The following is a 25749-nucleotide window of genomic DNA, read 5'->3' on the forward strand; positions in this document are numbered from 1 at the left end:
GCGAGGAACCTCCTGTGCCTTTAACAAAAACGATCTCCTTTTGACCGAAAGTTTAGCCGTTCTCCTGGTGAGCGGGGCAGCCGGGGAGGAAAGGGCTGTGCAGGGATCCCTCGGGGCTGCCTGCCCAGCCCAGCACGGCTGAAGGCAGCGGCTCTGTGTGACGGGGCGGGGGGGGGGGAACGACCAAAAATAGAAACTTCACCGTGAGCAGAAAGGAATAATACTTTTCCTGAAGCCCTGCAATAGCCTTGTGGCTGCTAACGTGCTGATAAGCTGTTGTTTGCCTGTGCTCCGGAGCAAGCGTGTTTTATCTCTTCCTTGTTCCAGCTTGGGAGGAAAAGCCCAGTGATTTTGCTGCTGTGGGACCACCAGGTCTGTATTTTATTGTTTCTCTATTCCTGCAGCACCTGGAGACCTGACTGGAATCACATAACAAGGCACAGCTGATGGCCTGGTTGTGGTCTTGGGTTAAAAACCAGAAGCAGAGGGTGTAGGGGAGGCTCTGTAGCTGTTTGTTTGTTTGATTTTTTTGGGGGGTGAGCCTAATGCGCCTTAGTTAATGGTGGCTCCTGGGTTTGAGGAGTTGTGGTGCTGATGCCCAGCCAGGCTGCACCCCCGGGGCTGTGTTGAGGGCTGAGTGGAGCTGTTCTGTGGTGCTGGCAGGAGGAAATGTTTGCCTGGGCAAGCAAGAGGGAGGCCTCGAGGAGGAAACACTGCGAGCCGGGGTGGGGAAAATCCCGACCTCCCTGTGCAAAGCCCAGGGCTTGATGAGAGGATTAAGCGCCAGATAAAAATGGGTTTCCCCTCGTCCCTCTCCCATCCTGCCCCAAAACATCTGCTTTCAGGTAAGGTGATGCCACAGCCTCGCGCAGGAGGACGGTGACACCAGGCAGTTTCAGTCGTGCAGTTTGGTGGGGAAAACCTTAATGACACCCTCTGTAAAACCCTTCAGTTAAATGTTGAGTTAATTAGCTATTTTATTAGCAAGCAGCTCTGGATGATAACGTCTGTAATAGTTTAGTGGCCGATTGACTCTTGCAGCACCAACACCAGGTATGTGGAGATTATTTCCCCCCATTTATAGAAGGCTCTGCACGTCCCCCTCCTCTGCCTTGTGTCTGCCCTGAAGCGCGGCCGAGCAAGCCAGAGGCTTCTCCCAGCTTCAGCCCATCTCCAGGAAGGGGGAGGATATTAAACTTGAAACAAATTACATTGTGCATTCGAGTGAGGATGCTCGAATGCGTTTTCTTTTCCTAATGACAGAGGCAGTGGGAATTGCAGCACCATTAATTTCTCCTTTTGCCTCCTGTGAGTTCTCGGCGCCTCTCCCCCTTGCCTAGTGACTCACATCCAACGGGTCGGATGCTTTGCTGTAGCCTCAGCTCCTTTTTTAGTATCTCAGTGCTGAAAGATAACCAGAGCAGCCCAGAAAATGCTGCAGGGTGAAGCTGGGAGCCAGAGGAGGTGGCAGGGATGCAGGGTTTGCAGTGAGATCCGGAGGAGCCAGCCTGGCTCCAGCATCCAGGGCTGTTCTTCCCGGCACTTCCTTCTGTTTTGTGCCTTTTGAACCTTTGGGGATTTTTTGCTGTTGATGGAGGGTGGGGAGATGAGGCAGCTGCTGGGCTTTAAAGTGTTTCCAGCCTGGAGGAAGATCAGCTATGCTGCCGGCTCTTGGGGTGGGAAACCGCCCCTCAGAGGGCAGTACAGGTTATTAAATGTCAGGGAGAAATAAAACTGCTTTATTTTATTTCCTCCCCCTGGCTGAACGGGTTTGCAGGCACTTTGTGCCACAGTCAGAGCAGGGGGAGATGGGGACCAGGTGCCTCGGGACTCTGGGTGTGGGGGTTACTCCTCTAGCACCTGGGGGTCCTGCAGCCCCAGCCACGTGGAGAGGCAGAAGGGTGGGTGCCTGGGTTTGGGCCACGCTCTGGGCAGTGGGATCCATCCACCTGCCTCCCCTGCCGGCTCCTGTTGTTGCTCTGACCTTTTGCCAAGGGCCGGGGTGGGTGCTGGTGACAGCGCGGGAGGCGGTGACACTTCGCTGGCCTCTGCCACACCTCCTCCCAGTCCCCTGCCCTCGTGGCTCCAGCAGCACGAGCAGCAACAGGTCTTTCCAGTCCTTCCCCGGCGCTGCCCAGTCCGTATTTCGGCACGCAGCTCTCGGGGCACGTCGGCACCCAGGCAGAGGGAAAAGCACCAGGTGCATTACCAGCCTACCTGGTTTATCTTTCTTTTTTTGACAGCTGTAGCTTTGATTAATCATCAGGAGCCATAAACACTTGCATAACTGTCCCTGTCACACCAGGCTGTGCCCATCTTGGACCCAGCTTGCCGGGACACACAGGGCATTGCCTTCTGCCAGACACTTCTCACCTGCTGGAAGGAGCAGCCTTGGGGAGCCAGCACCCACGGGTTGAAGGTAAAAAGCAAACTGGGGCTCCTTGGGGAGTGAGCTGGGGCTGGAGCAGCCCCTCAGGGCTCCTGGAGAGTGGGTGTCCATCTGCTGACCAATTCCACCTGGCAAAGCCACTGGAGTCTGCTGGGAGAAAACACTGGGCGCTGGCCTGTACCCCACATGGCACAAAGATGGTGTGGCATGGCAAAAGTTGGCAAATCTGATGCAGTTTGGAAACTGGATGTTTTTTCAGACTACCAGCCCTTAGGTCCATGGCCAACGATCCAAGTGCAGCTCCCATAAGGTCCCAAATCATGGCATCTCCCCTGCTCCCCCAGGGAGGCTCCTCTGCGGCGCTTCCTGCTGGATTTTTACCTCGGCGGCGCCGCTGCCTGGCTCGCTGCGTTTCAACAGATGGCTGGAGTGACAATTGCTGCCTCAAAAGACTATATTTATAAATTCCTTGTTGGGCTGTTATCCGGCATGTGATAGAGCTTTACACAAACAAGAGAGCTGAGAGTCACTGCTGGCTGCTGTAACTGGAAAGGAAATTATATCCCACAAAGAGCTTCAGGAGAGCGTGACGGGATTTGCCAGGGAAGTGGCTTTGGTGAGCGAGTGTAAAATGAGTTTGGTTTGAGTAGATTTGGTGGGTGTTAAGAAATAGTCACCTGGGGGTGACTGGTACTGGTTGGCATCCCATCCCAAGGAGCATGCTGTGTTGCATAGAGCTACAGGACTGTGAGGCAAAGCTGCCTTTCATGGCTCCTGGGGTTAATTTAATTGCTTTTCTCCTCTTCTTGGTTATGAATTTGGAAGCTCTTAATGCAAAACAATTAGGGATGCAGTTCCTTAGGGGTGGAGTGATTTCCTGCCTGGAAATGCAGTGGGTCTTTTGTCCTCCCTGTCCCTGCCTGCTTGCTGCTGGGCACCACGTGCTGCTGGTTGGGAAGGTGGAGGTGATGTCCGATGCGCTGCACAGGGGGGATTGCAGGGGATGCTGGCAATGTTAATTAGCTGGGTTTTGGGGGTTGCTGGAGGCACCCTGGGGTTTTACCCAGCGTGGAGCTGCAGTGCTGGGCTGCCACCGCCTCACCCCAGGAAACAGGGAGGTTTGCACAAGCCGGAGCAGAAAGCCGAGCTGTGCAACCTTTGCACTCCCAGCAGCCCCGTGTTTGTTCCTGGCCCGCCCCGGCTGCCTCCAACGGGCAGGAGGGAACAAACCTCCCCTGCATTTCCCCAGCCCCGGCGCTCCCCGGCTGCCTGGCTGTGCTGCTGCCGCCGGCTTGGCCGGGACGGGAGGGGACCGAGAGCAGAGCTTGGGGGAATGGTTGAATTGCAGGAGCTCTGCCCTGGGGCCGTCTTGCCGTGCAGGCAGAAATGGCTTGTGTGCAACACCCGTTTAGGCGCCGGTTCTTTCTGTGTTCAGCGTTTGATGGAGCCAAACGTGATTGGGGCGTATCTGCAGGGGAAGCACCGGGAGAGGAGCCCCGCTCCTGTTGCTCCAGCTCGTGTCAGCCCAGCCATCTGCATCTCCCTGGGAAGGCATTATAAATAGGTTTGGCTGCTTTCCTCTTCCATGGCATAACTTTTCGGCGCTCTGCAGATGACAGGGAGGCTGAGGGTAATTATACAACACCTTCCCCCTGACTCGCTGACGCCTGCTTCCCTCGCTGAGCTCTTCTAACACACGTGCTGCAGCAGATGTTTGCTAACGGAGAGGACCCCGGGGAGACCCAGGGAGGCTTTTTCCTCCCTAAGGAAGTTAAGCATCAAGCAGGAGTGTGTTTTTGACAGCCCGTGGCAGGCTCTGCTTTGCTCAGTGGAGATGTAAGCAGCAGCTGGCAGTGCAGTCGTGTCACCCGGATGCAGGATCCAGCTGTGGGGTGGCCCCGGGAAGGGCAGAGCATCCTCTGAGCTGAGCCACAGTGGGGAGGTGGGCTCTGCCATCTGCTCTGTGTCAGGCCATGGAAGTGTTGTGGGCCAGGCTGGATGGGGCTTGGAGCAAGCTGGTCTAGTGGGAGGTGTCCCTGCCCATGCAGGGGTGCTGGATCTGGATGATGTTTAAGGTCCCTTCCAGCCCAAACCATTCTTTGTTTCTATGATTGTATGAATAACGCCTCAAATTGCTCTGTTTTTTTGCCTACTTCTTAACCTAGATCCCAGCTGGGATTTACTGGGCTAAACTGGATGTCTGTGCAGGGCTTGGCCTCTCCAGCTTTTTTGCTGTGTCTGGCTAAGGTGGAGAAAACCCTGTGTATTAAACCACATAAGCACCTAGTGAAGGGGAAGCTGCTTGGCAGTGCCTGGCTGCATTCAGCTCCATTATGGTCAGCACACAGTGATGGTTTCCCATGCCCAGACTGATGATGATGTGCCACCTGGGAGTGTGCAGGTGAATCCTCATCCTTAAATAATTCCACAAGTGAGGAGGAGGATGCTCTGGTGACCTCTGCATCAGAGATTCAAGCAGGAGTAAGGAAACGGGAGGATTTTCCCAACCATTGTGCAAACAGGGGCGTTCAGTATGGGAGGGTCCAACCTAATGCCATAAAGCAGATTGGATTAGGAGGGATTTGCAGAGGGCCAGTCTGGAAGAGCAGCTTATTTAGGTTTTGAGCAGCCATGTCACAACCGTATGTGGTGTTGCAACAGGCTGTTGCGTTGTGTGTTCACGTTGGAGTGTTGGGTTGGAGGGGCTGAGTGAGCACCCAGGAGCTCCTGAGCTGGGTGCTGGGTGGCCACAGTGTGGGGTGGCCACAGGAGGGTGGTCTGGGCTGTGAGAGGGCATGGGAGGACATGGCTAAGTGTGAGCCAGGGACCCGACATCTTCCTTGTCTCATGAGTCTGAACCAAATTCCTTAGCCCAGGAGATCGTGGAGGGTGAGTATCCTTTGGGGCTTTACTGCTGCTGTGGGGCTTTCCAGTGCAAATTAACGTCTTGTGCAAGTGGCTCTGTGGGGTTGAAGTGTCATCTTGTCCCCATCCCACCTCTTGTGCTTTTGCTGTGCTCGGGGTGTGCTGGTGGGCATGTTCCTGCCCAGGGGACACATCCAGCTGCAGCAGAGGAGCTGCCCCTCTTTTCTTGTGCATGCCCCTCTTTTTTCTTTCCACCCCCTCACACCATGGGGTCAGCCTGGCCGTGTGATATTTGCATGAAGGACCTGGGCTTTGGGGCTTTTATCAGAATTATTACCTTGTTTCTCCCTGCTCTTGCCCTGCTCCCATTCCCTACAGCAGGATTTTGCATCCCATCCTTCTGTCTTGGAAATCCTGGCTCCTTTCCAGAGCTGTCAGCACCCTGTCCTGTGCCCAGCCCCACTCTCCTGGGCTGCTTCTTGCTGTGAAGCAAACAAAACAATTGCCCAATACTTTAGCAGCTTCCACAAAAGAGATGCTTCCCCCTGTAGTCGATGAGTAGGTGGGGATTTCAGCCTCTGCTTGGCACCTGTTCCTCCTGCCTCCTGGTGCTGGAGAATCAACCCCAGCAGATGTGAGCTTGACACCCACCTCCTGCTGGAGTTGTGTCATGTTGTGGTCGGGGAAGGAAAACAGGACCTTGCCATGTGTGACAGCCACAGCCACCCCAGAGCCCTTGGCTGCCACAAGGGGAATGGGGTGATGGGTATCCCAGTGGGTGTGGGGGCAGAAGCAGCCCTCCAGCACTACAGCTGGGGCTTTTTAAAAGCCATGTAGATGTTGCTAGGTTAATAGTTGGACTTGATGATCTTAAAGGTCTTTTCCAACCAGAACAACTCTGTGATTCTGTGATTTGATGGGTCTTGGTTGGGATGGAGTTGGGGAGCAGGGTGGCTCCATCTCACTGAGCTCTCCACAGAGGGTGTTTTTTGAGAGGTTACCACCCTGGAGAGATTTCCACAGGCTGCTTGGAAAGTCTCAAACATCTCATGTGGGTTAATAACCCAACCTGAAAAGTTGGCAGAGACAGGCTGCCCTGGTCCCTGGCCCCTTCCAGCAGAGGTGATGTGCCATGGCAGTCACTGGGCAGATGCTCTCCCAGGCCCTCTCCTTCCTTCCTTAGGGTGAATCATTGCTGGGGAGGGCTGTGAGTTACCAGAGGAAGTGGAGCAGGCACAAAACAGCCCATCTTCCATCCCGGTGCTGGAGGCTGGGTTTGGTTGGGTGCCAGGAGCGTGCGCGGCACATCCCCGGGGTTTCCTTCTCCTGTGCTCCAGGGCAAACCCAAGGTCAACAGCAGAAGTGACAAGTCAAAAACACAACCTGCCAGTCGTGCTTTAAAGCTCAGGTGTCCACGTGGAAGCCCCAGCAGCAAGAGCCAGCAAAGGGAGGGCAGTAAAACCCTCACCATCGTGTTGTATAAAAACCGGGGATTTGGGATGTGTTTTTACAAGTCACTTGCAGTTTCTGAAGCCTGGCTTAATTATAATAATCACCCTCAGCAGACGGTCAATTAGTAAAGCTCTTGGATTTCTGCTGAGCTCAGACCTTGTGCCCCAAAGGTGTTGTCTCCTCCATGGGCTGCTGCTGATGGTTTGGGGGGGGAGCAGGTGGTATCCCCCCTGCCTCCCCTGGTGGTGGGGATGAGCAGTTTTGCAGTCCTTGGCACCATCTGAGCTCTCCTGATGAGGATGCTCGGTGGCAGGAGTGCCTCACCCATCTCTCTCACCCCTCTGTGTGGCTCGAGAGGACTGAAAAGTCATGGGGGGCTTTTGACTGTCTTCCAAGGTGCCCTAGTGAGCCCAGGCTGTGTTGCAGATGCTGCAGTCCCCTCTGCACCAGTCCCTGTGATACTTCCCTGGGTTTTATCCAATTTGCTGCTCGTGGGTCACCCCCCATGGCATCTCCTGGAGGGGGGAAGGTGCTGTTGTTTTACAGCCAAGCCTGTTTTTTTTCACCCTGTGAGTAGCAAGTGCAGGACTGGCTGTTGCTGCTGGTCCTCAGGGGTGTGCTGGGCCAGGGATCGCTGTCTCCCTGCCTGTGGGGAATGCTGGTGCAGGAGATAAGCAGGAGCAGGGATGCCATGGTGACACGGGGGTGTTCCAGCCTCCCCTGGCTGTCACAGGGTGTGTGTCACTGCCTGGGCAGTGCTGCAGAGCTGGGGTGGGGCTGTTCCTCCCCTAGATTACCCCCCTTCAGAGAGAGCCTGCTGGGTTCGTGCAGGCAGTGGCTGGCCAAGGGTCCTTTGGGGAGGGCTGAGATGCCCTGGCAGGGGCAGAGGTGGAGGCTTTAGTGGTCTCCTCTGCATGGTGTTTGCTTCTCTTTCTATCAGAGACTCCCTGTCACTGTGAGCACCCTAGAAATTGCCACCCAGGGATGTCACACTCCCACTGGGACATCCCTGACAGGGGTTTCTTCCCTTCCCTCTCTCCCATCTCTTGCCATGGAACCCCTGGCACCTGGAGCTTCTCCGATGGTGCTGGGGAGAAGCTGAGCTCCACTGCCCCTGCCTCAGAGTGAGCAGTAATTCCCTGCAGCGAGCAGGGATTCCCCTGAGCACTGCCCTGGCCCCACTGCTTGTTGCACCAGCTGCTCTCACTCCGTTTCTTCTCCCTGCTGGGTATTTTCTCCCTCCTTTCTCAAGTGGCAATTTATTTCCCCCCCCCTGGAGTGGCTCATCCTGGGGGAGCAGAGCAGTAACACTCAGGGGGTCTGAGTGATAGACAGGCTTAAAAACCAGCCAGGGCTGCAGAACTCCCCTTTGATGGGAATCCCACCTAATTTTGCCTGATATTTTGGATGTTTGCATGGAGCTTGGATAGGAGGGGGAACCTGGGGGGGGGGCAGTGGTGATGAGCTCGGCGTGGGAATCCCCCCCCATCCCCGGCAAGGCAAACGCAGTCGCTGGAGCAGGGAAGGGGCCGGCAGGGTTCTGGGGAAACGGTCCGTGAAAACCTTGGCGAAATTACACAATGGAGCGTTTTTCCCACCCCCGCTTCCCCTTCCCCCGCGGTGGCGCGGCCCTGCGCGCAGCCGTGCGTGGGCACCCGCGGGGGGAACGCGATGGGCTCCCGTGGGGGGGGTTGGGGGGAGGAGGGATCGCATCGTCCTGGCAGCGGCTGCTCCCCGGCCCGCAGCACCGCGCCCGATGCCGCTGCCCCGGCCAGCCGAGCTGCCGCAAAGCTCCTGGGGTGCAGGTAACAACCCGGGGGTGACGGGCGGGTGGGTGGGTCACAGCAGAGCGTTCCCCCCCCCCCGGTCCCCCGCTGTGACCCCCAAGGCCAGGCCTTGGCATCATGTTTCCCCCCTCCCTCCTTCCCGGCAAGGTTTAACCTCTCCTTTTGCCCCATCTCACGCTTTTTTCCCGGCCCAGCTCCCTTTAAACTCAGCCTGGGGATGTTCCATCATCCCCGGGTAGGATGGAGGGTCCCCAGGTGCCACAACCCCCCTCCCCGGGTCTCCAGGCTCTCTCAGCAAAGGGCTTCGGCCCCCACTGCTGTGTTGGCTGCATCTTTAACCACGAACCCGGCAGTGGAGGCTGCAGGCAGCATCTCCAGTGGGAATGGGGGTGGCCCTCACGCCTGAGGAGCAGGAAAAACCCTCCCCTGCCTTTCGGGGAACTCGTTTCCAAAATACAGCCCGGCCCATGGGATCCCTAGGTGAAATTTTACCGGGTGAATAATGGGAATTGCTGCAGAAATAGCTCCATTTCGGGGCTCCCTGGGGATGTGTGTGTGTGTGTGTGTGTGGCAGGGAGGGGGGGGTGAGGGCTGCTGGCAAGTGTTAAAGGAGAAGCTGCTGCTCGGCACAAAAGCCGCTCTTAGGCAGCGCAGGTCTATTCAAGGGACATTTAATTCTCCTCTCAAGTCCAGGCGAACAGGGAGCTGCCATCTGGTGTCTGATGGCAGCAGGGGGAAAGGGCTCTTTGCTGGGAGCTTGCCGGGCTGCAGAGTGTCTGGAAATGGCTCCGTTAGGAAGGCTGAGCGAGCTGGCTCTGCCAAGTGACCCGGGTGGGTTAGGGCTGGCTTTGGGGAGGGGAAGGAGCTTCTGGATTTTTTTCCCAACCCCGAGCCTGGCAGAGCGATGTTGGGGCCAAGCAAAGAGTCACAGCACGGGAGGGGACCCAGAGGACCCACCACGTTCCCAACATCTGCCCAAAAATCCTGCCTCGGGTGGTGGGACCCCCGCTGTTGGTCTCTCATCCTGCTCTCCAGCTCTCTTGGTGCAGCGCTGGGTGCTGGTTCTGGCATGCACTGAGTGTGTGTGGTCTCTGCTGTGCCTCCGGTCTCAGCTCACGGCCTCCCTGGTATTCAGGGAAGGATTGTTAGGAAGTTGCAGAGCCTGCAGCTTCTCTGCCAGCAAAGTGGCAGGGCTGGCACGGCCGAGCCTCAGCCAGCCCTGGTGGCACAGGGAGAGTGTCCCTGCTGCCAGCACAGGGAGCAGAGCAGATCCACCGCCGTGGGGACTCGCAAACCTGGGGGGAGGGAGTTTCAGCTCCTCAAAGTCCCGGGGCTTGTGTAAACAAGGAGGTTTGTGCATCTCGATGGTTGGGGGTGCACTCGTGGAGGAGGTTTGGGGGGTTTAGGGCGGTTTGAGGGATCTGGCACTCGAGGGGGCTGTGTCCCTCAGCCATGACCCCACTGGCTGCGTGTTGGCGCTGCGGGAGAGACTCGGGAACAAGACTGACCAGTTCCCTTGGAGGAAACAGGCCATTCCCTTATAGCACAGGGAGTTTTCCTTGGCAGAAACAAAGCTTTGCCCCCGGTGCCTCTGCAGAGCCCTGCCCGGCTGGCCCGGTGCCCGCCCTGCCACTTCTCACTGGTGCTTTGCTGGGACAGACCCGTGGGTGTGATGGTGTCCCTGGGCAGTGCCAGGACCCGGAGCTGCCACGGTGCAAGTGGTTGTGCCAGACCCCACGGTCCGGCTGCACGGTGGGCAGAGTGAGCTGGGGGCTTGTGGAGATCTGGATGTGCTGGTGGGTAAGTCGTGTGTGGGGTGAGTGAGCCAAGGGTTGGGTCTCCGTGGCAGGCTGCAGCGTGGAAAAGTGCCAGCCCTGAGAAATGGCACTTTGCCCTGTCCCTCCAGCAGCAATGACCTCCCCTGTGTCCCCCCCCTGCACTGGGACTGTGTCCTCTCCAGGGCAGGAGGAGGTAGCAATTCACCATCCCCTTCCCTGCAGGTTAGGAGGGACACATCCCCTGACACAGGTGGGAAATGGAGACATGGGACAAGTTTAAACCACATCTGCTGCAGAGCAAGAGCAAGTCCTGCTGTGACCAGGGCATGATGTGGAACCTGATGATCTTTAAGGTCCTTTCCAGCCTTAACCATTCTGTGATTCTATGTGCTGCTGCGGGAGCATCTCTCTTGCCCTGCACAGCTCCTCTGGCTCTGCACAGCAGCCCTTGGTATGGCCTGGATGTGGCCTCAGCTCAGCCTGGATGTGGCCTCAGCATGGCATGGATGTGCTGCTGAACTCAGCTTGGCAGAGATTTTGGGCTGCCAAGCCGAGTTTGGCAAGAATGTTGAATTGTGTCTCCTTCCTTGCCTGGAGCAGCAGCTCCAGTGGGGGATGCAAATGAGCTGAATGTCCCCAGGGTCTTCTACTTGTTTGGGTGCCACCCCAGCACCCAGGGAGCAGAGGGACTGGAGGGATGTACTCATGTAGCTATGAGAAGTCAGCCAGAGTTTTCTTCATTTTCATTCCAGTTTTTAATCACCCCTGACAGCTCCAGGCTGGAGCACCATCTCTGTGGAGGTGGTGGGGATGGCTGGGAAGCCTGGGTACCCACAGCAGCTGCCAGCATTTGAAAATACCTTTTGTGGCCTTGGATCAAGGGCAGAGCTTTATGTGAGCTGGTCAGTGAGTCATTTAACCCTTTCTGGGTTAAATGAATACACTCACTAAGCTCAACATGAACCAGCAATGTGTGCAAGCAGCCCAGAAAGCCAACTGTGTCCTGGCCACAGGCATGGCCTGAAGCAGAGCAAGGGGCCACCTTTGCTCCAGCACAGTCCTGGGGATGTTTGGAGAAATATTTCAGAGGTGGTTGTCTGTCCCCTCTGCTGCTGTTGTGCTGGTGCTGGGTTTCTGGGGCAGGACAGACCTGACCAGAGCCAAAGTCTGGAGAAAAAGAGGCCGAGGGGAGACCTTCTCACTCCCTGGAAGGAGGTTGGAGCCGGGAGGGGTCTTGTCTCTTCTCCCAAGGAACAAGCAATAGCACAAGAGGAAATGGCCTCAAGTTGTGCCAGGGGAGATCTAGATTGGATAGTAGGAAAAACTTCTTCACGGAGAGGTTCACTGGCACAGGCTGCCCAGGGCAGTGGTGAAGTCCCCATCCCTGGAGGGATTTCAAAGCTGTGTAGATGTGGTGCTGAGGGACATGGGTTAGTGGTGGCCTTGGCAGTGCTGGGTAAATGGTTGGATGGGATGGTCTTAAGGGTCTTTTCCAACCAATAACATTCCATGACTCTATGATGTCTGAACAATGCAACTTCAGCTTCCCAGAGCTGATCTGTGGCTTTGGGATGGGCTGTTTCCCTCCTGCCCCTGTTTCCAAAGGACCTGTGCAGGAACACTGGCTTCTCCCCAGGCCTCCTAGTGGGAGCAATTCTGATTGGGGTGGATACTGTTGAGGACACCCATCTGGTAGAGGAATTTCTGCCATTTCTTTAGAGGCTGCATGTGAAAGGGGGCAGCTGGGACTGCCACATGCCAAGGAGCACCCAGCTCACAGGGCAGCCCCTTCTTTGCTCCTGTTTGCTGCCCAGGGATGTGCAGGCGCCAGAGCATCGTGGTCCATCATGGTCCATTGTGGTCCATCTCCCAGTGCTCTCCAGAGAGCAGAGCTGCCTGTGTCCCCGGTTCCTGCTTTGCAGGGCCTTTGCAGTCTGGGTTGGAAGCCAAAACTAATGAATCTAATTGCAGTCCAGAGCCCTGCATCAGTTTCTGTTATGTTCAGCATCCCTGTTTGCCATTCCCTGTTTAAGTCGGTGCCTGGTTAACGCTGGGGTGCTCCACGCTGGAGATGATCCCAAACAAGGTCAGGCAGGCCCAGAAGCAGAGTAGAGGGAAGGGGAGAGAGGGATGCTTCTCTGGGGCTGCCCTGGAAGAACCCCAGTGTGCTTGCCAGCTGCTGGCTCACACTGGCCCAGTTTTGCCCATCAGGCTGCGAGATGTCCCTGCTGATACAGGCGGTTTAGATCTAGATGATCTTTAAGGTCCCTTCCAACCCAAACCATTCTATGGTTCTATGACTCTATGTCACATCCCAACTGTGGCATGTGGAGCTTGAGCTCCAGTTGTTTCTTTTTGGGACTAAAGGACGAAAAACCCCCTTGGATGGTGCAGGAAGCACAGGAGCACTGTCTGGAGTGGCTAATTCACTGGGCTGATAGGGAGCAGCCAGCTCTGTCTGCCCTGTTCTTCCCTGTCCTGTCCCTTCCTGCTGCTGATGGACGTCCTGGGGACATTGTAGGTGGTGACCTCTGGTCTCCTTTCCCAAGATCCATGGTGGTGGTTCCCCGGGGTCCTCTTCTCACTCGTGTCCTTCTCCTGTCTTTCAGATGTCCTGCGATAACCTGGTGCCCCGCAGAAGGACCTGCCTGCCTTAGCCAGCCCGTCCTCCCAGGCACCCTGCTGGCCATGGCCATCACACCCCAGTGAGGGACAAAAGGGCAAGGATTGAGTCTCCCCAGCACCACCACATCCCCTGGCAGAGCCATGGAGGCCCCCCTGGACGTGCCCGTAGGGAACCTCATCGACTTTGATGCTGAAACACCCGCCTGCATCCCCTCAGAGCCCTCTCCCCCCGCTGTGCCCAGCGGCAACGGGCACCTGGGGGACACGGGGGACCTGGCCGGGGAGGAGAGCGATGCCACCGAGTCAGCAGACAGCGAGAATGACATGGGTGACTCCCCCAGGCACTGGGGTGGCTACCGGCGCTCCTCCTCCAACGAGTCCTTCTCCTCTGGCCAGAGCACCGAGTCAGCCCGGGACGAGGGGCTGGCCGAGCGCCGGGAGTTCATCCGGCACTACGTGGAGAAGATCTTCAGCGGGGGGTGAGTGGAAGAGGACAGCGAGGGCCAGCGAGCCAGCTGCCAGGGGACATCCCATGGGATGGGGTCTGGCTGCTTTCCCACTCCGGGAGCATCATTTTGTGTCCTTCCCCAGGCTTGGCTAGTGTAGCTCAGTGCTCCCAGCCATGACACAGCATCAGAGCTAAGGGGGGGGGCTGTGGGCTCTGACTTGCACCCCTCTTTTGGGCACATCTTTCAGCCCCAGCTTCTTTCTCCCCTCTCCCCCAATCCAAGGGCTCACCATGCAGGGGGGGGTCTCACCATGCCAGGGTTCTTGCTGTGCCAGAGGTCTCCAGCTCCTGTCCCCACTGAGCATCTCTGCTGATGCTCCTCCTGATGCCAGTGGCTTGCACTTGCCCCAGGGGCAGCCCTTGGCTTGGCCCCTCCAGCCCCACATCCCCCCCCAGCTCCCATGGCTGTGAGCTCCATGAGGCTGCAGCCCAGCGTGTCAAGCAGGATGGAGCAAACCAAGCATGAGGATCAGCAACAGGGGTTGGGTTTTGCTCCAGGGCAGAGAGCCTGTCTCTGGAGCTCAGTTTCTGCTCGGGCTGTCCTTGGCTCTCCCTTTCTCCCTCCCTTTTTTGGGAGGATCAAAAAAAGCAGCTTAAGCCCAGGGATGACAAAATGGATGCTCCCTTTCCCCTTTTCCTTGGCCTTCCTCCTGGTGTCACAGCAGAGGGGTGGTGTGGGGGAGCTGGGCCGTGCTGGCTGGGCAGGGGATGCTGGCCACATCCTCAGCTTTAAGGATGATTTCTGTTTGTTTTGGTTTTGGGTTTTTTTTTCCCTTTTCCCCCATCTCAGAGAGGATTTGGACCAAGAAGAGAAGGCCAGGTTTGGAGAGCTCTGCAGCGGCGAGAACGGGAAGGGCAGGGAGTGGTTTGCCAGATACGTGAGCGCCCAGGTGAGGGGGGAGGGAAGGAGCTGGGACCCTGTGCCAGGGCTGGGGAGCAGGAGGCTCGGGCAGGGGGATCTTAGCAATACCCCAAAGCAATATTTTTGGATGGCAGGAACCTGGGGGAAGGGAGGAACTTCAGGGAGATACAGAAGTGAATAAATGCATCTCCAGGCAGTTAGATCCGTGCGTGTTGCACCGTGGGAGAGAAGGAATCATCTCTTTTGTTGGGAATCAAATCCTGCAATCGCTAGGAAACCTCCTGTTCCCTAGAAAAACAACCCAGAGAGACAAACCGCTCCCTCCAAGAGGGAGACCTGACTGCCTGACCCCTGTCATGGGGGGTCCTGGGTGGGGGTGGTGCTGAGGTTGCCCTTGGGCTCACCAGAGCTGGGCTAACCCCTGGGCTTTGTGCCACCAGCGCTGCAACTCCCGGTGTGTCTCGGAGCAGACCTTCTACCGCCTGATGCAGTCCTTTGCCCTCGTGCTCTTTGAGTAAGTCAAGGGGGGGTTGGAATCTGGGGCCTCCTTGCAACCAGCAAAAGCCCCTGAGATCAGAGCCACGGCTCGAGGAGGGGCAGCAACCACGAGGCTGCTTGGGTTGGTGGGTGTCTTCACCAAATCCTTCCTCTGCGTCAGGTGTCACCAGATGGATGACTTCAGCCCTGCCAAGAACCTCATGACCATGTGTTTCACCTACTACTACATGGGTAAGAGGCACCAGCACCTTCAGGCTTTGCTTGTGCTGGAGGTGGGTGGTGAAGTGGACTCTTGAGACCCTTGCTGAGGTGGCAGTTCAAGGTGGTGCTGGTTTGCCATTGTTTCTAGCCAGGGATATTTTTATGTGGTGATCCCCAGGTGTTCCCCAACTTTGGGATGAGGTGCAAAACCCCCAACCCAGAAGCCCCTTGTGCCATTGCTTGGTGTGTGGTGGTCACTCCTCCATGGGGGGCTGGATTTTCTATCCCAGATGGGGGGAGGATGAAGACCTACAAGAACTGGGATGGGATCTGGGCCATTTCTGTCTGGCTCCTGGTCTCCATTGTAGCTGGGAGCAGGTCCTAGGCAGTGCCTAGAACCACGGAGCCAACTGATCTTCTGACATGTTGCCTGCAGGCAAGACCCATGCTCTGCCCTTGGAGGCCAAGGAGAAGCCCATGGGCAGCATTGACTCGTACCTGAAGTCGGCGAACAGCTGGCTGGCAGAGAAGAAGGACATTGCAGAGAGGCTGCTGAAAAACACGTCGGCCAAGACGGAGAACGTCAAGGGCTTCTTCGGGGGCCTGGAGACCAAACTGAAGGGTCCAACCACCAAGAAGAGCGAGTGGGTACCACTCCATAGGGTGGGCAGGGTGGGCTGAGGCTTGCAGTCGTAAGGTGACCAGCCTCCTGGGTCTAGGGCCACCATGAGGCAGGGGTTATGGTGGCCCCGGGAAGACAGTCTCTAGCCTGGTGCCATGCTTCATATTTTGGTCATGGGGCACCTCTTGGTCCTGTGTCCCTTAGCCATGGAGCTACACGGTTCTAGGAGATGGTGCTGCTCCTTTGTGGTCTTCTGCATCATCTCTGTGCTGGGTCTGACTGGGATGGATGTCACAGACTCCTGGCCAGCTCTCTGGTCCTGGGGGCAGTGGCATGGGATCCAGGGGGGTCTTTCCAAGGAAGGTGCTCCCCTTGCCAAGGGGAAGAGGGTTGTGCTGGGTGGGCTGTCAGGGGGACAGGCTTCTCAGGTGCTAACACTGACTTCTGTGCTACAGCGAAGGTGAGGACAAACCAAAGGAGAAGCTGAAGAAGATGGGTGAGTGGAGCCAATACTGGTGAAGTAGGCATGGTCAGGGCATCCCTGGGGAAGAGGTATGAGATGCCTGGCATTGCCAGAGCTGTGGAATGGGCAGAAGGGTGGGAAAGACCAATGCTGTCTCCTCTTAGCTCCTAGAGAAGTGCTCCAAAGAAGACTTCACGTGGCTTTGGAGCTATCATAATTTTTATGTCCCACAAGGACATCTTGTAGTATCTTGCCTTCAGTGGCACAATCTCCCAGGTAGCTCTGTGTGCTACCAAACCAGCAGTCCAGTCCCATGAGTATCCTCCTGGGACACCCATGGCTTGATCAGAGCTAATATCTGCCCTCCAAGGGAAGCCAGAGGTCCTCTCCATGCTGCTGAGGATGTGTTGGGGATGACTGTTTGGTTTGCAGACCTTGCCATCATGGCTGCTGGGATACCAAGCTGGCAGTCTGAGCATGGGTGGGAAGGTGGGAGTCATGAAGACCTCAGGGACCTACAGAAAAGCTGAGGAGGGACTTTGTACAAGGGCATGGAATGATAGGATGGAGGGGGATGGTTTCAAACTGAAAGAGGAGAGATTCAGATGAGATATTAGGAGGAAATTCTTTCCTGTGAGGGTGGTGAGACCCTGGCCCAGGTTGCCCAGGGAAGCTGTGGCTGCCCCATCCCTGGCAGTGTTGAAGGGCAGGTTGGATGGGGCTTGGAGCAGCCTGGGCTGGTGGGAGGTGTCCCTGCCCATGCAGGGGGTTGGAACCAGATGATCTTTAAAGCCCCTTCCAACCCAAACCATTCCATGATTCTATGTAACTGTGTGTCCCCACAGTTTCTGTGCAGAGCCCAGAGGAGGAGAAGAAAGGAGAGAAGATCTACCTGTACATGCACCTCAAGCAGCAGCCGATCTGGTAAAGCCTGCCCGGGGTGAGCTGGGTCCTGCCCAGCATTTGTCTTCTGGGGGAAGGGATCTGTCTTCTTGCCCACGGATCCCCCAGAGGTTCATGAGTGCTTGTAGCTGCTGCTGCCCCTAGAAGAGGCTTTTGCACGTCCCTTGTGGTAGCGAGAGTGTGTCTGCAGCCCGTGAGGAGCTGGTCCAAAAATGGACATGATCTAGCAGAGCTGCATCATCTCCTGGCGCCTGGGAAGGGGCTGAGCTAGGCCCTGGGAGGACTTGGGGACAGGCTGGGGGAGCTGGGGGGTGCCTGGCTCCAAGGTCTCCCTCCCTCCCTGCAGGCACAACCTGAGGTTTTGGAACGCTGCCTTCTTCGACGCCGTGCACTGCGAGCGCAGGAAGCGGTCCCCCACCACCAGGTAGGACATGTCCCTGTGTCCCCTCCAGCCCCCCAGCGTTGCTTCCAGTGACCCTAAGCTTTCCAGACCATGGGGAAACACTCTGCTTTCCACCCCAGAAAGCTGCTGGGGGCCACTGGGCTGTGGGGTGGGCAGGTGAGATCTGCATCCTCTTGGAGATGAGGGAGCACGTAAGTTTTCTTGCTCATTTTACATCGTTTTTGCAAGAACAAAAAGCCCTGGAGGTGTGTCCAGAAGACCCAGCCAGGGTTCAGGCTGTTGATGTTTAATTTGCAAGCAGATCTGGGAAAAGATGTTTGGTGCAGCCCTTTGGGGAGCTGCAGAGGATGGGGAGGGGATGTCCTAGGTCCTGGTTGTCCCAACGAGGGCTGTGGAATTGCTGCCAGTGCAGCCTGGAGACTGAGCTGAGGACAAGGATCAGGATAAACCCTGCAAAGGGAAGGGGCTGCTTGTTCCAGAGGGTGGCTGTGTGCAGGGAGCATCTGGGTGCCCAGGCTCCCCACGGGGTGCAAGGGTGGGTGAGATGCTCACCAGGCTCATGCCCATCTCTTGCTCCACCACGAACCCGTGGCAAGGGCTGGAGCAATTCACTCCTCTCTCAGCCATAATTCCACCCCTCTGAAGCTGGGGTGAGCTTTGAGGCTTTGAGCTCTTGGGGTGAGGGTTGTTGAGCTCAGAGCACTCGAGCAGCCCTTTTTCTGAGCAGTGACAGCACTTCTGGAAGCAGCCAACCCTCTCAAACCTGCAGCTGAGCTGCTGCAGCCCTGGCTCCCACCATAGGCTGCTCTGCCAGGCTCTGTGCACCCGTCAATCTCTGCTCTCTCTTTTATTGCTTCTTTTTTTTCCCCAAGCAAGTCACTGAAAGAACCTATCGACCAGTAATGGAAGCAGAGCTGCATTTGCTTTGATTAAGCCCCAAATTAGCAGCAGTAAATGTCTCACAAGGACATAAGCCACCAGCAGCTGCTCTCTGCTCCTGGTGCCTTTCTCAATTAATCCGATGGCTGAGTCTGCCTCCTCTGCAGAAACAAGCCTGACTAATGAATGAGCTTTGGGATCTGCAGCCTGGAGTACTCCCAGCATCTCAGAGGGGTTGGAAGGTGATGGTGACCCCTCCTTAGTCCTTTGGAGAGGATACTGGAAGCCACCAGGTGAACTGGGGTGTGGCTTGCTGGACTGAGGATTAAAATCCCTGGCAGGAGGAGCTGGTCGGTGAGGGCTGGTGTCTTGTGGGCTGGGTTTGAAGCACCAAGGATGGTGTTTGCCCATGGCAGGTGTCTGCAGGGTCCGTGGTGGTGGGTTTGCCCATGCCCATCCCTGTGGGACAGCCAGGGTGTAATCAGGGAAGTTTTATCTCCTCTTGGGTGGGTGGGCCAGGGGATGGGGGGAAGGAACCAGAACTAAATTCCTCTTTTTCTCTCTCTTTCCTCTTCTGCCTCTAACAACCTTCTACCGTCTCTTCTTCTCTCCTTTCCCCTCCATCCCTCTGTCTTGCATGACCTTTCACACACCACTTTTGTCGGCCCCGTTTCTGCTGCCGCTCCAGAGGGAACGCTGGGGAGGAAGAGGAGAAGAGGTGTGTCTTTCCCTGTCCTCGGTGCATTAGTGTCCAGAGGTCAATGCTCACTTCAGGACCAAAATCCTGCCCTGGGGAGGGAGGACAGTGCATTTCAGGGGGGCTCTGAAAGGCCCTTTTCCACCGGGGAGGAACGGACAGAGGTTTCATGTGCATCATCCTCTCAAAGGGGTCGATTTGCTCCTCTCTAATGTGGCTTTTTAAAAAGCTACCTGAGTGGTTTCAAGCTGAGATATTTTACTGTGGGAATAAGGTGCCCATCTGCTGGGGAAGCCAAGGGCTTGTGCCAGGAACAGTTCCCTGGGCAGGATTTGGACATGAACTGAGTTTCTTAGTGGAGAAATCCTCCCCCTCTCCTGTCCTTCCTGCTTGCTCCCGGCTTCTGCTGCGAGGATCCTTTGCCAGCTGGAGAAGCTGGCCCTTCTCTCTATTTATTTATCTTTTTTTTTAATGCACTCTTGTGCTGCCACCTCTAGATAAAAAGAAAAATGCCAACAGGGGCTGCATGTCACCATGGTGAGTGTGTCCTCAGGGCTGCAAAGCTCAAAAGCAGCCACATCCATCCACGCTCCGAGCAGGGAGCCAGGGTAGAGTCATTGCTTTCTTGCTGGAGCATGGGATATTCCATCTTGGAGCAAATCACTCGAAGTGATGGCATGAGCAGGAGGATGAGGGCTCTCTGAAGCTTGGCAGTAAATCTTCTTCGTGGTTTAGGCACGCACCAGCAAATGGAGGAGTTAAATTGTGCTCCAACAGAGCATTGCTCAGGATAACTGTGCAGGGTGGAACGGCTGAGGTGGAAAGTGATGCTGAGTGATCCAAGCCAGTCCCACTGACGTGGTTCTCTCCAGCTCCTGGCCATGCTGAGGCTTTCCTGGGCACCCTGAAATACAGGCGAGGTGTTAGCACAGCCCCCTGTGCCTGCCCCATCGTGCTGGTAGAAAGATCAAAGGGTTTGAGTGGAGCCACATGTGGGCTCTCCCCCTTTCCAGGCATGTTATTCCCAAATAACAAGCCAGAAGCACGGTGAATTTTTCTTGGGCACTTTGATAATTCTTTTTTTCTCCTTCCTCCCTCAAAACCATAAAAAAGCAGGAAAAATGTAACACTTACAAACGTGCTTCTTCTGTAAGTGGGCCAGTGAGATCTGTGTCAAGTTTTGCTTCCCAGATTTCAAGGCCCCTTAATTCAATTTCTTTTCAGCCTCCAGATTTGGATATGTTTTTTATTTGCTATCGTAAGCTTTATCTGGGACAAATAACACCTTTTTTCTTTTTTCCTTTTTTTTTTTTTCTTCTAAATATCCCTTTAAATATATGGTATAAGTTTCCAAGGCCCTATAAATACCAGCAGCTCACTCCCTGAGTCTGAAGTCCCAGCTCAGCAGCTTTCTCAACTCTGGGCTGAGTTGCGTGGGGACAGGGTCCCCTTTGTGAGCTCAACCAGATGGAGCACACATCCTGTCCCAGTTTCAGCAACACAAATCTGCACTGGGGCTGAGCTGCCCTCCCTGGCTTTACCTTGAGACCCCCTTCTTCCCAGCCACCATTTCCCCCCAGCATAGCTCCTTCCATCCTGCTTGGCAAGCTGCAAGCGTGCGATCCGCTCCTGGTGTTCTCCTCTTCCTTCCCCTCCATAGAACTATTTTTCTTCTACCTATCCCTGTTTTTCCTGCTTTTCCTCCTCTTCTCCTTGGCTGTAACCTCACCTGAGTTCTCGGGAAGGGGCTGGCTTTGCCCCGGAGCTGTAGATCCCCTTGGTGTGCATGCACTGAGCTCCCTCTGCCGCCACCTGAGCGTTGCACCCCTGCAGTGACATTTCCGTGACACTTTATTCCCAAGTGGGACACCTGGATGGGGACTCCTGCCTCCTCCTCGTGTTGGTTGTGAACACCTAGAGCTTCAAACCCCCCCTTTCCCCTGAGGCAATGCTGCGGGTGCCTTTGCCAGGGAGCTGGAGTGGAGCCAGAGCATCCCCAGGGCAGCGCTGTGGTTTGGGAATTCAAGCCATGGGGATGGGAGCTCCCCACGCTGTTGGACTGGGGGTGGTATTTTTGGGAAGCATCTTGCATGGTGCTCAGGGAGTTGGAGCCCTGCTGCAGGTGGGGGAGAGGTGCCTGGGACCCTCCTGGTACCCTTCCCCCACCTCCCCAGTGTTGTGGGGGCTTCAGCAGAGCTCTGCTGGAATGGGCACCCCCAAGAGCTGCCACCTCCTGCTTCCTCACTTGTCCTTCTCACCCAAGCGATGTGAGAAGGTGAGAGATGCCATCTCAGAGGCTGGTGCTATTTCCTAAGACCTTCAGGAGAAAGCCAAGGTTGAAGAAGATGTTTTCTTGGGGTGTCTCTTGCTTTGCCCCAGAGTGAGAGCTCTGCGGGTTGGTGCAGGTATGGGAGCTCACCCAGCGCTGCTGGTGGCTGGAGGAGCTCTCTGTCCCCTCCAGTGCTCAGGCAGCATGGCCCAGGGAGGGGGGGGACACAGGTTGGGGGTGCCAGGGTGGTGATGGTACCAGATGGGGCTTGTGTCTTGCAGGGAGAAGTGGTGCCACATGACACAGGAGGAGCGTGACGACAGCCTCCGCTTCAACGAGAACATCACCTTCGGGCAGCTGGGGTGAGCAGGGCACAGGGACCATCCCTCTGGCAGCCTGGTGTGTCCTCGCCAGCTGTGGTGGGACACCTGACACATGTTCCCCTGCTGGGGACATCCCTTGTGGTGCAGAGGATCACAGAATCTCAGACTGGTTTGTGTTAGAGGGAACCTTAAAGATCATCCAGTTCCAACCCCCCTGCATGGGCAGGGACACCTCCCACCAGCCCAGGTTGCTCCAAGCCCCGTCCAACCTGCCCTTGAACACTTCCAGGGATGGGGCAGCCACAGCTTCCCTGGGCAACCTGAGCCAGTGTCTCACCAAGGATGCTTGATGATTCTCCCTGGGACCTGCTTCTGCCCCTTACATTGCAAATCCAGGCATGGCAGGATCTCCCACAGCCGAGCATCATCCCAGTGTCTGGCACAAGGGGCTGTGGAGAGGAAGAGGAGGGGGGGGAAGAAAGGGCAGCCTGGCTCTTCCCTCACCAAGAACATCTCTTGTCCTTCCTCAGCACCTTCATTCACAACATGCTGGCATTTGGCCTGAACAAGAAGCTCTGCAGTGATTTCCTGAAGAAGCAGGCGACCATTGGCAATCTGGATGAAGGTAGGGACGAGTCCAGGGGATGTGTGCACACCCCCTGCCCGGGGTCCCAGTGGGATGGAGCCCACCTGCCTGTTGGGGATGCTTCAGCACCCTCCCACCACCCTTTTTTCTCTCCTCTGCAGAGCAATACAAGCTGCTCAGCGACCACATCGAGCAGATGGCCACTGAGTAGCCACCTGCTCAGCACAGAGAGGTGGAGGCCAGAGCAGGTGGGGAAGGGAGAGAAACCCACCTCTGAGGCTACTTGAAACTGAAGCTGGGCTACTTTAAAAAAATAACACCACAAAACCAACAAGAACCACAGACAGAGCTGCAATAAAACCTGCATGATCACCCACCAAACTTTAGAGCTGCACCAGGGCAGCCTGTAGAAATAGGAGCCAAACAGGCCCCCCCCTCCCCTTGCCAGACCCTCCAGCATCTGTTTTCAGAAGTAGACAGTCCCAAAAGTGTATTTTGTCAGTTAAAAAAAAATAATTTAAAAAAATGCAGGCAACCCAAGAGAAAAGCAAAAAGAGAGTGAGGGCTGCAGCCCCTGGTTTGTTTGAGAGCTGGATCGTGGGCTCTTCAGACCCTCCCCCACCTGAAACGCTGCCCGTGGTCTTTGGTGTTTCACAGCACAAGGGCGGTGGGTGCTGAGCTGCCCAGCTGCTCCGTGCCTCTCTGAGGCTGCCCTGGGTAAATCCAGAGGAACTCAAAGGGCTGTGAGGCTCCTGCTGCTTTTGCAGCGGGGGCTGGAGCTGAGCTGGGGATGCGGGAGGTGATGGCAGGGACTGCATCTTGCTGCTGGGGCCACGTCCTGCCGGGGGAGAGGGGCTGGCTCTGCCTCCACCGGGACCCATCTCCTCTGTCCTGAGGCACTGAGTGTTCCCAGCACCGGGATTTGTCCTGGCAAAGCAGGAGCTGGCTGCAATGGGATGCAGGAGCTGATGGAAAGGCTCTGGGTCAGCCTGGAACAGGTTGTGTTGTGTATCCAGGGATGTCACCACCTGCTGGAGACACGGGCAATGCGGGGGCTCTCTGAGAGCTGGCAAAGTGCTGCTGCCTTCCTCAGTATAAGGCTCCTTGGGAGCTGGAGGGAAATCCTTCCCTTGGGAAACCTTCCCTGTGCTGCCTGGGTGGGTTTTTACCTCTGGGCAGAGAGAAAACACAGTTTGCTCCCTATCATTAGTCTGGATCAGCAGGAAAAAAGCCATAGTCTTGGGTAGGATGCTGGGAGAGAAGGCAGAGGAGCATGGTGAGAAACCCACTCCCTGCTGCATCCTCAGGCTCAGGGCTGCCATAGGTTTGCAGCATTCCCAAAGCCTCCTGTCTTCCCACAGCAGCCATGGCATTAGATTAATGTCCCTCCTTCCCCAGGCTGCACCTCGCTGCCTTCTCCTTCCCCAGCCCCTTCGCTCCAGCTGATCATCCAGCAAACCTGAACTAACCCTGTTTCAAGCACATCTGTCCTGCTTGGTGGCAGCTGCCCAGTGTGCAGCACAGCTGGGTTGTTGGGTTTTTTCTCCCTGTGTTTTTTTTATCCCCGTGGATCTTGGCATGGCATCTGCAGAGAGGCTGGGGACACAGGGACAGCACTGTCCGTGGGGACAGAAAGCCCCAGCCCCACGCAGCCAGAAGGTCCCACCCCAAAAACTTTGTCCTGAAGCATAAATCCAGGTTTCCAGGGACTGTCAGTCCGTTTTTCCCTGTGCTGTCAGCTGTATCCCATAATAAAATAGTGGAACAGGATTCTTTTTCATGTAGCTCTTAGTTTCTGGTGTCATTTCCCAGCACCAAAAGAATGTTCTTACCTGAGCTGGGCTTCCCTCCCTGCTCAGGTTTTGGGAGCTCTGGCTCCTGCCAGACTCTGCTCCATGATGGGTCTGTTAGGAAGGATTTGATCCAACTTTGGTTTTTCCTTGGCTATTCCCAAACCTGGACAGTTACTGGAGAAAGGTTTTCATCAGGGCAAGGGGCTGCCCAAGGGGACTAACCTGCACCAAGTGTCCCCTTGCCCTGACAAACACCTTTCTGATGGAAAAAGATGTTCTGGAGCACAAGCACCAGGCAGCTCAGCACCAAACCCCACATCCTGGAGCATCCCATCCTTGTGGCATCCCCAGATCTTTCCAGAGTTCTGCTTTGTTTCCTTGTCGTTGTTTGCTTTGGTTTGTTTGTTTTTCTTCTCCAACATGAAGGAAAAAAAAAAAAAAGTTCAGCAGTGAAATCTATATTATTTGCATGTGTATTTTTCTAAAAAAAAAAAAGAAAAATAAAAAGTCATTAAAATAAAATAAAAAATACCCATAAAAACTCCCCTGACTGGGACTGTGTGAAGGATGGGGTGAGAGAGAGAAGGGAATAAATTGTCTTAAAAATTACTTTCTTGCTCAACCATGGTCCTGTGTTTTCATCAGATGTATCTCCCTGCTGCCTGCTTGGTGGTCCCTGGTGCCTTCCCCAGCTCAGCCCCCACCAGTTTCTCCCTTTTCATGACCTGCTTTTTTAACAAAATTGATGCACCTTTTAAAGACACGTTAGTGTTTGCCCCAGAGCCAGCTGGGCACATGAAGGAGATTTAATTTTCATTTCCTTTCCCCTTGTGTGTTCAATCTCTGCCACTCGCCACTGATCTGATGGTGGAACCAGGATCCTGCTCTGGCCTCGGGACATTTGATTTCACTGTATTTAAAAATCAATTACTCAGTATTAGCTTATTTAAAAAAAAACCCAAACCGTACATGTTCCCTTAGATTAGAGGGCTGGGAGTGTCATCCTCCACCCAGGCTTCAGAGATCTTATCTCCTCAGGTCTCTGTGTGGCCAAGCTGAGCCTGTTCCCTGCCCTGCAGTGCTGATTTCTGGATGGCCCAGGAGCAGGGTTTCACAGCCACTTTCCTCTTGGGAAATTTTAAAATAACCCTCCTTGGAGCCCTCCACAGTTTCACCATCAGAGGAGGGAAACCCATCAGCTCTACAGCCCATGCATGAACACCTTACCTGGTGTTTTACACGGACACAGGTGGATCAGCTATGGAAAACTAGAAGCCACCTGCCCTGGGGTGGCTTTTGTTCCCTCTGTCCTATGAATTACTTCTGGCCTGGCCTGATAAGCTTGTGTGTGTAAGAAAGGAGGTGCTTGTTCCTTAGGTATTTGCTCAGCACTGGGTGCAGCCTGTGCTTGCAGGATGGTGTGGGGAGGCTATAACAGGGGCAGCACCCACAGCAAGAGGGAGGCAGACCCGTAACCCCCAGCTGGGTGGTCTGGTGTCCCTGTCTTCATGGGTGGTGGTCATGGACCCTATTTAGCCTTTAATGTGGGAGAAATGAGGTGCATTAAAGGAGGTGAGGGGCAGCTGGGGATGGCACCCCGCCCTGGAGGGTCTTTGGCCCAGCTGAGACCACCCTCCTTTTAAATCCCCAAAGGTGGGCTAGACCAGCTGGGATTTGGGGAACTGCAGCAGGAGGGAAGCCCTGGCAAAGGTAAGAGCAGCGCTGGAGGAGGAAGGTCACAGCCTGTCTCCCCATCCCTCCCTGTGGGGTATTAATTACACCCTCCATGCAACAGCTTTAGGAAAGCTGATGCCACCATCCATTAAACCCAGGGGTTAGCTGTGGC

General features: G+C 55.7%; 1 protein-coding gene across 4 annotated transcripts; it reads left to right on the plus strand.

Moving 5' to 3' along the window:
* Positions 1-197: 197 nt before the first annotated feature.
* KIAA0513 (KIAA0513 ortholog) lies at positions 198-24512 on the plus strand. 4 transcript variants are annotated; one of them, XM_051629572.1, is made up of 13 exons: positions 198-372; positions 12881-13375; positions 14195-14294; positions 14707-14780; positions 14925-14995; positions 15402-15609; positions 16043-16083; positions 16896-16974; positions 17300-17377; positions 18924-18953; positions 21483-21563; positions 22055-22149; positions 22272-24512. In XM_051629572.1, exons 2-13 carry the CDS (start codon positions 13038-13040, stop codon positions 22319-22321), a joined length of 1245 nt encoding a protein of 414 aa, XP_051485532.1. In that variant the 5' UTR covers positions 198-372; positions 12881-13037; the 3' UTR covers positions 22322-24512. The 4 variants fall into 4 exon arrangements, with proteins under 4 accessions (XP_051485532.1, XP_051485530.1, XP_051485533.1 ...); XM_051629570.1 differs by lacking the exon at positions 198-372 and adding an exon at positions 2119-2419; XM_051629571.1 differs by lacking the exon at positions 198-372 and adding an exon at positions 8428-8511.
* The last annotated feature ends 1237 nt before the right edge of the window (positions 24513-25749 follow it).

The sequence above is a fragment of the Apus apus genome, chromosome 11 (genome assembly GCF_020740795.1).
Source record: "Apus apus isolate bApuApu2 chromosome 11, bApuApu2.pri.cur, whole genome shotgun sequence".
NCBI classification, from domain to species: Eukaryota; Metazoa; Chordata; class Aves; order Apodiformes; family Apodidae; genus Apus; species Apus apus.